This window comes from Salvia hispanica, chromosome 5 (assembly GCF_023119035.1).
Source record: "Salvia hispanica cultivar TCC Black 2014 chromosome 5, UniMelb_Shisp_WGS_1.0, whole genome shotgun sequence".
NCBI lineage: Eukaryota > Viridiplantae > Streptophyta > Magnoliopsida > Lamiales > Lamiaceae > Salvia > Salvia hispanica.
In genome coordinates this window covers 36,318,342-36,329,707 of record NC_062969.1, presented here as the reverse complement: position 1 = coordinate 36,329,707, position 11,366 = coordinate 36,318,342, and the positions used below count along the sequence as shown (strand labels likewise).

The window sequence follows — 11,366 nt, the reverse complement described above, 5'->3', positions numbered from 1 at the left end:
TATTTTATTTTATATATACTAATAGAATATAAATATATATAATATAAAATTAATATAATATATATAATATTTATTATATAAAAATATATTAGAAGAATATATATTATATATATGATATAATATACTAAATTAATAAGATAAAAATATATAATAATATATTTAAAATATAATTCGGTTTTTCGGTTTTTTTTTCGCCCAAACCGAACCGAACCGAAAAACCGAAATTTTTGTATTTTTAAAACCGAACCGAACCGAAAAACCGAAAAAACCGAACCGAATTTCAAAATTTCGGTTTGGTTCGGTTCGGATATTCGGTTTTCGGTTATTTTGCTCACCCCTAGGTGTCACCACTGCGACGGGAGTCCCCCATTGTAGGATGGTTGATAGGGTCCTCTAGGATCCGTCTTAGTGTTCATTGCCGATGCTAAGTGGCAAGCTTTCGTTAATCGGTGTCGCTGACTTTTAACACATCCTTCGAGAATTCCGGATAGGACTTACGAGATTGCCCTTAGTTTTCCAAGACCATCGGTATGGTATTGTTTTTGGTATGATAAACAAATGTTCTCATATTCTATGCTCATGAGCCTCATTCAATCTTCATGCGATCCCCTATCCCCTCATCCCCCAATCAGGGTACTCTTTTTCCTCTTGAGGATTTTTCCCATTTGGGTTTTGCCTCAAAAGGTTTTAATGAGGCCCGCCCTCCACCGCCGGAGGGTCGCTGTTAGTGGTTTCAAGACAGACCCGGATTGTCCCACATGGGTATGCCTATGTTTCCATGTAAACTCTTCATAACAAGGACGTTTGTCTAAGCTATTAGGCTGGCTATGATCAACTACTTAACCTCAGGGTTTTTCTTGTTTTGAGAATGTATTCTGGCTTAGTATAAGCCCTTGGGAATGCCCAAGTTTGTGTGTATTTCGTTACTTCCCCTCCTCTGACTCGCTAGCCTAGGCTAGTTGGCTGTATCCCTCGAGTATGCCAGAGTCATGCTTGTTTTTAACTTTATTTTGTATAATTCATTTATTCATAAAAAAAACAAGTGGAGATGTAAAGCACCACTTGTACGACTATACTTTGATGCTTGCTCATATTGAAGAACTTCACAACCGTGTTTGGGGAAATACGAGCACTGTTTGTGTCATTTCCTCCTCAAAGACCTCGTTCAAGCTTTGAACAATATCACAATATTTAATGTTATGTGACATTTGATTATTGAACATGTCCGAGAATAGTAGTTTTAATGGATACATTAGCTCAAAGATGGATAATTCCTTATATTCTAAAAATAGTCTCGTCTATGGACGACACGACTTTTAATTTGAATTGGTAAATGTGAGCGAAAAAAATGAAAATAGATAAAAGGAGTATAATATGAGAGAAATAAAAAATATAAGTAAAGTAAAAGAGAGAAAGATAAATCATCAATAATAAATTGAGAGTAACTTTTTATTTTGATACCCGACTAATTTTGGTGGACGGAATTAAATAAAAAGATGACACTATTTTTTTATGCACCAATGAAATTCATGAATTCGTGAGAGTCAAATAGTGGCAGAGAAAAAAAAGGAAAAAGTGAAAACTGACTAAAAAAATTAAAACATTATTGATATTTGTGAAATGTAATTGTTAAATTATCATAATCTAAATGGAATAAGGTAAAAAAAAATACTGCTGTAATGGTCAAAAGGACATGTAATTTGAGTAATGATATTATTAAATTATCATAATTTCAATAGAATAAGGTAAAAAGAATATTGCTTAGTTAATGGAGCTACAACGTCCGAGACCTATACAATCAAGGCAGAAGACCTCAAATCAATTGATTCAAAGTTAAACTGAAGAAAAGAAAAGAGGTTAGGTTCTAAACATAACAATAGTATTTGTTAAATTTGATGAAACTTTTGATATCACTTTAAATTTGATGAAACTTTTGATATCACTTTAAATTGTCAATTATTTTTTGTACTATTAATAATACGTCATTTATATGTAACGGCATGTGATAATATAATAAGTGTAGCATTACAAAAAGTACTTGTACATTTGTTATTATCATTTTCTTGTTGGAGTCCATTGCTTAATCTTAAAATTTTGTTTGTTTTGAAGAATGAAATAGTATTAGCGTAAAAGAGCTGTAGTTGGGCCAGAGTTGAATTGTCAACAATCGTTGAATTCTCCGTCGAGTTCTTGTGATTAACAGCCAATTACTACTATAATTGTTTGGCTCTATTATTGGTTTCATCAATTTTATGCCTAATCTACATCCCCATAACCCAAAATTCTCATGCTCAATTTCTAGAAAGAGAAAGAGAGAGAAGCAGAGCACTGAATCTGTTAAGACTGTGGGAGTCTTCAACGACTGTTTGTGATGGGAGATGAAAAATCTCTCAGCGTGATGGGCGCCGGCAGAGACAGAGATCGTGAGCTTCTAATTCCAGTACCTGATTCTGTTGACCGCCACCTCGATGACGACGGCCCCTCCTCCGCCTCCGCTTCCTCCTCCCACCATCATCCTGGCCGTGAGGTATTTTCTGTGGATTGTTTTCTTTCTTTTTCTTTTTTCCTGTTAGGGTTTTAGCATTTTAGGACTTAAATTTACCACCTTTTTTTCCTTCTCTCTCTCTCTTTTTGTATTGGAAAAGTGTATGATTTATCGCTATTTGTTTCTTTAATTGCATATATGAATTATTAGTTATGTTTAGTTAGCAATTAAGAGTGGTTCAGTAATTCTTCTAGTGAGGAAACAACTGATGAGTAATTGTGATGTGATGAGCTTTGCACCACAAGGAAAACGCAAATAAAGAATTCGATTATCCTTCTATTCTAGCAATTTCAAACCTTTTACACAGAATTATCTGTAAAATATCATTGTTCCTCTGGATTAGGGGTTGTAATTGCTGAGTTTAGCCACACGTGCGGAAGGCTAGTATTGCCATAGAGATAATAAGGGGGAGGCGGAGGCTGTTTTTGGATGAGAAACAAGGCACATGCATATCAGTTGTGGCCATTTTGTTTCTTTTTGTGTAGTGGAGAGGCGCCACTTTAGTCAGCTTGCAACCCACCCCTTACCCCTATCTCCAAGCTGATAATGATATGCGCATGTGAAGAAATTCATGCAAACATATTGTGTTGTTCCTTTGTCGATGAAAGCCCAATTTTGTGCTGATTTTAGATATGTTGCTTAAGCTTTGTATCAACAAAAACGTAATTCTTCATCTTTGTAACAATGCAGACGTTTTACAAAGTTGTGAGGAGCTGGGCTTCGAAGAAGTTCATGACTGGATGGTGAGCACATATTTATGCTACATGGTCCTTACAATTCTTAGCTTAAGATGTGGAGTATAATACATGTAGGAGCTTCTAGATGTTGATTTGACTACTGTTATATTTTTTTCTCTTTGGCATAATCATTACAGTGGGTCTGTTAATATGTTTGGTGATCTCTGATCTCTGATCTCTGATCTCTTCAGCTGGTTCTCTATTGCATAGACCTGCAATATATTTGGACACTCAGGCATAATAATTATTATCTCCGTAAATCATGGAGTACATCTTTTTTTAATTAGGAATGAAGCAGCATGAGGGCCAAGTATGGGTATTAGTGCTAGTTCTATTTGTATCTTTTGAACCACTCTAGTTGCCAATAACTGATACCTCACTCTGGGATTTTTGGTAACTATTTACATGCCTTCGGAAATTTCAATGGTTTTGAGGAAAGGCTTGTACAATCTCTTTCCTCATGTGTGATCTAGCTATTTAGTACCTTATGGATTTTTGCCTGGTACGTCACAATATATTTGCAACTTGCATGCTTTATAGAGAGTTTAGTGGTTTTGTGAAGGGCTTGACCGGCCTCATTCTTAATTTGTACTATTAGAAGAGGCTTTCTTTAAAAAATAAACTTATTGATAATATACAGTCCTGTAGGAGTCTATAATTTATTACACATGTTAATGCTTTCGAGGCCATGAAAATCCAAAGAACAATATAGATCAGCGATACTTGGTTGTAGGATTCCCATGTGATTCCAAATATGAAGCCTATGTGTCTCTAATTTTTGTACCATCCATTGATCAATAAGTTCGGACTATCTCAATTTTCTTGGAACTGTGCTATACTGTTATGACTGTTTTTCAATTTTTTATATACTTTGAGCTACACACCACTTCTGTAATGTTACAGAGGAAGGAAGATTGATACATCTGTCCTCAACAAATAAATATGTATGTAATAATCTGTCCCTAACAGAATAGCTTCACAAACATTTACTGTTCATTAGTTAGTTGCACCTGTTAAATATGTTGGCAAAGTTATCAACATGTCGGGGTGTGTATTTATGCCATATATACATAAAGCTGTAGGCATGTCTTGTGGTTTGTTGTTGGTTGGGAGAAACACAGCAAATACTTATGCTTAATCTAAGCAAGGTTTCTCTCATGAATCGTTCAAACATCAAGCTTGAATTGAGGTTTTTAAGCTATCCTGTCTTTGAATAAAGAATGTGTTATTTTAACTTTTGAAATGATCCAATCCATGAGAAAACTACTGTTTCTTGTTTGTAACTTTGTAAGTTTGTATTGCCTCAGATTTTGAAAAATGTTACTCCGAGGATAGTAAAGTTTTGTTCTACTTTTTGCACCAGAAACGAATTGTTGCTCATCTGCTCACTTGTTGATATGCACCTGCTTTGTCATTTTGCAGTGTTATCCTTCTACCAATAGCTATTACTTTCTATGTAACATGGTGGTTCATTCATTTCGTGGATGGATTTTTCTCTCCTATTTATGCTCAACTTGGAATTGATATATTTGGTAAGTATGCTGAACTTTCACTTAATGTACACATTACACAAGTAGGGACCTTAAAAAATTGTGCAAACTATCAGTTAAGAAATAGAATGATATCATAAGTTTTATATTTTTATTTTTTTACTAAAATTAAAAAAAATAGAATGATATCATAAATCATAATATTGTCTTCTGTGGGCAAAAAAGAAAACACTATAGAATTAAAATTTCTATAATTCAAAAGAAGTACTATAAATTAAATCTCTGTTTCATATAATGGATTTTTTTTTACATGTGGATATTATTTTAAGTTCTTGCAAGTATGGTTAATTTTCATTGAGTTATCTTTGCTAGTTAAATCCCACATTTTGAATGTTCCTTTTGGATAATTTTTACGGCAACTAACACTGTATATTCTGTTGGTTTAGGTTTGGGATTTGTGACCTCCATTACTTTTATTTTCTTGGTTGGAGTATTTATGTCATCATGGTTGGGGGCTTCTGTTTTGAGCCTTGGAGAGTGGTTTATTAAGCGCATGCCCTTCATTCGTCATATTTACAATGCCTCGAAGCAAATTAGTGCTGCCATATCTCCAGGTACACTTGTTTTTTCATGTTTTAGGCTCTTGAACAGAGTTTTTACCAGGTATGGATTCTGAGTTTGTTAGACAATTAATTTTGCAGATCAGAACACACGGGCTTTCAAAGAAGTGGCTATAATAAGGCATCCACGTATTGGTGAATATGCATTTGGGTTCATCACTTCATCTCTCACACTCCAGGTTTGCCATGTCTGTCATCTCTTAGCTTATTATTTTCTGGCACTTGGATTTATATCACTGGACCTGGTCCTTTTAGTCCCTTAAATTTGGGTTCTTTTGATCTACCTAGGCTGTGGAACTGGAACTTAAATATTGTGTTGCACTATGGTCACTTTGAAATTAATTGATGAAAAGAGATGTTCTCAAAATCATGGCTAGGTGGTTTTCCACCTGCACATATTAAGTGCATAACCCGGAGTCTTTATCTTGTCAAACTTTTGATGCATTGATCTTCATAAAGTTGATAACCTTCCTTGCATATGTACTTTTTGCACCACCTTCCTGATACTCCTGATACTGTTAGAGGGACATTCAGTGAAGATAAATATTGTTTTGGTTGTGTTACTTGTGTATGAGATGTGTCGATTGTTGCAATTGAAAAGTACTAAAATTCTCTTTCACTGAAGGTCATGGTTGCCCTTGTACAAATATAAACTTGAAAAGATAAAAACCCTTATCTAACATCAAGGGATTATAAAGTGCACATCATTACATGCCCAACACCTTATCTCCTTTTTTTGCGGCTGCTCGAACATCCCACCATTGGTAATTGACAATCATGGCTGCTTCTAACGTCCAAAGCTTTTATCCCATCTTCATCAAGGTCTGCAACATAATCCAATGCCTTCCATTAACAAGCTGATCTAACGTCCAAACCACTGTAATCAATCACTCTTCGGCTTCCTTGATAGTAAACCCTCCCACCCTTCCAAGGATGAGGATGGTCGGTATCGGATACACTATAAACCTTGAACAAAAGATGCAGATGACTTGATAAGTCTGTTCAATAATCTACATCTGCAGCTATTTATTTGATTATTGTAGTTAACTATTAAAGCTTGGACATCTAGTCTAGTTTGAAAGCAACTATGTATCTTTATTAATAATTTGATAGGAGTAGTATAGTAATGCAGAAGCTCAATATAGTGGGATATCTTTATAAATGTTAATAATTGAGAATGACAATCCGATGTGTTTGTGTATTTGCAAATGAAGGCTGATTTTACTTCTATATATATTTTTATTATCTTATTTAACTATTAGTATAATTTTTCTTCTCATGCCAGAGTTATTCAGGAGATGAAGAGCTTTGCTGTGTGTATGTCCCAACGAACCATCTTTACATTGGAGATATATTCCTGGTCAATGCTAAAGATATTATTAGACCGAATTTGTCTGTAAGAGAAGGAATTGGTAAGATATGTTTGCAACTATTTTGGTATGATAATGAGGTAGTTCTGTAGTTGCCTTTACTGACTGTTGGTTTGGCAGAAAGATAAAAAGAAAAGATATAAATCTGAAAGTGTATGGAAAATATTTTGTTAGGAGAAGAAGGTTTCCAAATCTTTGAATGTTTGATTATGCATTTCTCCTTCCCTTCTCCAAGGTCGCTCCTGACTTGTTTTTTTATCTGTGAAAGCTTTTCTTGGTGTCTCTTTATATGGGTTGAAAGTGTGGTCCAATGTAGTATTCGTTTTCTTTATGCAGAAATCGTGGTATCTGGTGGCATGTCGATGCCCCAAATGCTATCTACCTTGGATCTGAGAACCACGCAACTCGATAGAATCAGACCGGTATAGATCATAGAAGCTGGGAGACTTTCAATTCATCAGTAATATGACAGGTTGCGCATGCCTTCGCCATATCTGACATTCCCAAATTTCACTACTTGTGTGGTAATGATGGCATCTAACATGGATTCCAAATTTTCATTTTTGTCTTATAATTGTTAGAATACTATCTTCTTCTGCAGCATAACTATTGTAGTTTACTAGGTAGGAAGTTGGTTTTCTAATTTATGGCAGCTTATGTTTCTCTTACAGTAATTTTATTGAGTTTACAAGTTAGTATTTGCCCCTTTACTGGGCTTAATTTAGCATTTTGTCTTCACTAAGCTATTTTGGGTCAGCTATATTTTGGTCTTTATTTTTTATTTTTTTGTTAAAAAAATGTGCATTGTCTTAAAAATCGGATGGAATCGACTAGTTTGATCAGTTGAGCTGGCTTTTTATCTGGTCCGGTTTGACCTTTAAAACTCTTTATATACTATAATATGTTGGATCGTTTTAAATCGGTAAAACCAAATGAAATTTTATCAACTGATAAAGTAACGGTACGTAAATTTTATTTGCAGCAAATCAATGGTGGAGTTTTATTTACTCCCTTAGTTTCAAGATAATTGAGTCATTTATTTTTTTAACTGCTTTAAAAAAATGATATAAATACTTAAAGTGGTGATATAGTAAAACAATAGAGAAAAAAATACAGAGAAAATTCTTCTTTATAATATTCTCTTTCGTACACTACATTATCTCCGTTTTAACTATTTATTACTTCATTATTTTTGCAAAACGAATGAAAAAAAACCGACTCAACTATCTTGGGAATGAGAGAGTATATTTTATAAATCCTAATTGACATTATTATGTATAAATCGAATAGTTCTTACTTATACGTTGGAACTAGTACTATAATTTTTCAAATCATAAGGACATCTTAGAAATTATATGCTTAGTGCCTGTTTGGTAGACAAGATAGGCCTAGATAAATAAGTTATCATGGTTAAACTGTTGTTTGGTAGCTTAATTAAATTATCTTAGGGCCCATGTTTATTTGTCGGCCCGCCCAAGGCCCACATGGATTCCCTCATTCTTCCAGATAAATAATCTACCGAAATTTGGCCTGATACTATATCTATACCCCAGATATGGCCCAAAATCAACTGAATTTACTTTAATACCCTTCTCACTGTTTTTCATGGACGGATGAATATAAAAGATATAAGTCAACATATCATAATTCATGATATTGATACATTATAAAGTCATCCATTTTAGTATTCATAATTGAATTGTGTTAGTTGTGAGGCCATTGTAATTCAACTTTAGGTCGTGTTTGGTTCGTGGATTAAGTCAATATGGTAGAACGCTTCATCTCGTTCCAATAAGTTATGAGGGCTCAAGTCACCATTGGATTAAATATGTACTCTTATTGATCATCTTTTTTCCAAAGTTCTTTGACTTGTGCCGATGATGTTTTTGTAAGTGTCTGGTATCCAATTACCACTATCACGATGGCATTTGCGGATACATAATGGCATGGGGGGTACTTGGGACTCCCAACCATTCGAAATTTGCCTATATATTATACTCCCAACCATTCGAAATTTGCCTACAAGAATATACACTCTTACTTTTTTAGTCCGTCCCACAAGATTATGCACTTTCTAATTTAAAATATTCTTTTCTCTCTAATGAGGTGGGACCCATTCCCCACTAACAATACTTTAAATTACTTTTACTCTCTACCTCTCATTTACTTTACCAATTTTGCATTAAAACTCGTATCGAACTGAAAATTAATATTCTTCGTGAACGGAGGGAGTATATTCATATTACAGTTAAAAAATGGAGTGTAGTTGGCTTTCAAGTAGACATGGCCAAACCAAACCGGCCCACCGGTTAACCGCCGATTTTGAACCGGCGGTTCGGAACCGGAACCGGAACCAGACGACGGTTCCGGTTCGAAATCCGGTTACGGTTCGACATACGATTCGGTTACGGTTCAACAAAATACGAAACCGTAACCGCCGTTAACCGCCGATTCGCCGGTTAACCGCCGGTTAACCGGAAATAAATGGTCATCGCCGGTAGGTTCGTAGGGTTGCAGGGGTAGGGTCGGAAAAGGACGGTTAACCGCCGGTTTTCGGTCAGAAACCGGCGGTTCGTGTCGAGAAAACCGGCGGTTTCGACACAAAACCGCCGGTTGGGGGTAGGGTTGCAGGCGTAGGGCGTAGGGTTGCAGCGTAGGCACGAAAAGGTGTCGGAAACCGGCGGTTTCGACCAAAAACCGCGGTTCCGACCGTTTTCAAAATTTGAATTTCAAAATTTAAATTTAAGTTGAGCTCAAGTCCTTTTCCTTTTTTTTTTTTTTTTTCTAATTGTTTCAACTTTACTTTTAATATATTTTTTTTAAATCGTAATTTTGTATCTATATTTTAAATTCAAGTGTATAGTTGTATACTTGTATTGTTGTATTTTGTAACTTGTAAGTTGTAACTTGTTATTGTATTGTAGAAATTTACATTCAAAGTTTCAAATCAATAAAATTGCAATTCTTTATCATTATCAATTTCTCTTTGGATTGTACTATAGAATTTAGAAGTAATAACTATAAGATTTAAAAAAAAACAAACAAACAAACAAACCGGAACTGAACTGGAACCGGCCCAGATGAACCGGAACCGGCGAAAAACCGGCGGTTATTAACCGGAACCGGAACCGCCGTGACCGCCGGTTAAACTGGAACCGGAACCGCCGTGACCGCCGGTTAAACTGGAACCGGAACCGTCATAGCCGGGCCGGTTACGGTTCAAGCATGTCATGAACCGGAACCGGCGGTTTTACGAACCGTGGCCACGTTTCAAGTGGATCTAATATATCCCTTCGATATTGGGATCGAATCTAGCCGCTTGATTAGTTGTCTTTTCTCATGCATTTTGATGATTTTCTATTTATCTTTTTCTAATTTTTTCACACTTGTCCTATAGCTACAATAATTCATGATTCATTTTTCTAAATCTCATAGTTAATCATTAGCTGGCAGTAGTAATTATTTATTTATATTTTTTTTCTCACGCTAGTAATTTTAAATTTTGCTTTATTTTCTTTCACACATTAGTAATTATGGATTTTTTCAATATTTTCTCATTTGTGTAAATATTGTTATTGTAAGATCATAGGAGGTAAGGTTCTTTATAATCTAAGGATAAACACAATTCTTTAGCCCAATAAATATGCATATGTATCCTATGAGTTTTGATATGCTAGGCGTCCAATATGAGCGTCTGCTGGGCGACTTCAGAAATAGTAACAGATTTTTTTATTCATTTCCTTGTTTTATTTTTCTTTTCTTAATATTTTTATTCATATCCCTCTTTCCTTCACATGCGATACTTTTCTGGTAAACACATCTCCTCTCTGTGTAACGTTCATCCTTATTGAAGAAGTAGACTCCAAGAGTGGAGAACAAGAAATTGAGAAAATGAATTTCTTTCATCAATTTATCCAAACTTGTTAACTGTGCAAGTAGAAAAAATATTGTTTATTATTTTTTTTTAATTTTGAAAATCAAGTTGAGGAAGAGAGAAGAATTAACATTCCTATGTATTTCTCTTCTATCTCGTTCCTCAATTAGAATTTTACACATTAAGATGTGAATCTTGGAATTTTGATGTAGTCATTCTATCTTTATTAATTGAATAGGGGAATTAAAACCAAGATGATTCCATTTTGTTTTTATGACGACAAAGTGTAAATCTATCTTCCGATTAGAGAATCGAGGTCTTGAACATCTGATGATGGATCTGGAGGTATACAAGATCTAGAAATCATAATTTTCAATTTTGAGAGTAAGGGCACTATGAGAGCAAAAAAGTATTGAAAAATATAACTAAAACTGCTGATAATGTTTTCCAATTTTCAGATTTGGGAGGAGTACGAAGTTATACACAGAAGAAGACGAAAAAAAGAAACAGTAATGTTTAGAGAGAAAGTGCAGGCCGCAAGATTATACGAAGAGAAAAAACTAAAAAGGAAACACAAAAAGAAAATAAAAAAAAAATTGTTGATTAATTTTGCACCAAATCAATAGTCGACGCCTAAATTGGGCGCTCAGCATAACAGACTTTGTATCCTATAGTATTAGTAAATTTAATTAAGTTTTGTTTTTATTTTGGAAAAAAACCATTCTTCAAT

The 11,366-nt window shown here is 34.6% G+C and overlaps 1 protein-coding gene across 2 annotated transcripts; it reads left to right on the top strand.

The window, feature by feature from the left end:
• Positions 1–2,098: 2,098 nt before the first annotated feature.
• On the top strand, positions 2,099–7,486 carry LOC125191186 (protein LIKE COV 1-like). Of its 2 annotated transcripts, XM_048088686.1 has the most exons (8): positions 2,177–2,192; positions 2,303–2,527; positions 3,236–3,288; positions 4,705–4,814; positions 5,219–5,386; positions 5,474–5,571; positions 6,678–6,804; positions 7,099–7,486. In XM_048088686.1, the coding sequence occupies exons 2-8, from the start codon at positions 2,372–2,374 to the stop codon at positions 7,188–7,190; spliced, it is 804 nt and encodes a 267-aa protein (XP_047944643.1). In that variant the 5' UTR covers positions 2,177–2,192; positions 2,303–2,371; the 3' UTR covers positions 7,191–7,486. The 2 variants fall into 2 exon arrangements, with proteins under 2 accessions (XP_047944642.1, XP_047944643.1); XM_048088685.1 differs by having other exon boundaries at positions 2,099–2,527.
• The last annotated feature ends 3,880 nt before the right edge of the window (positions 7,487–11,366 follow it).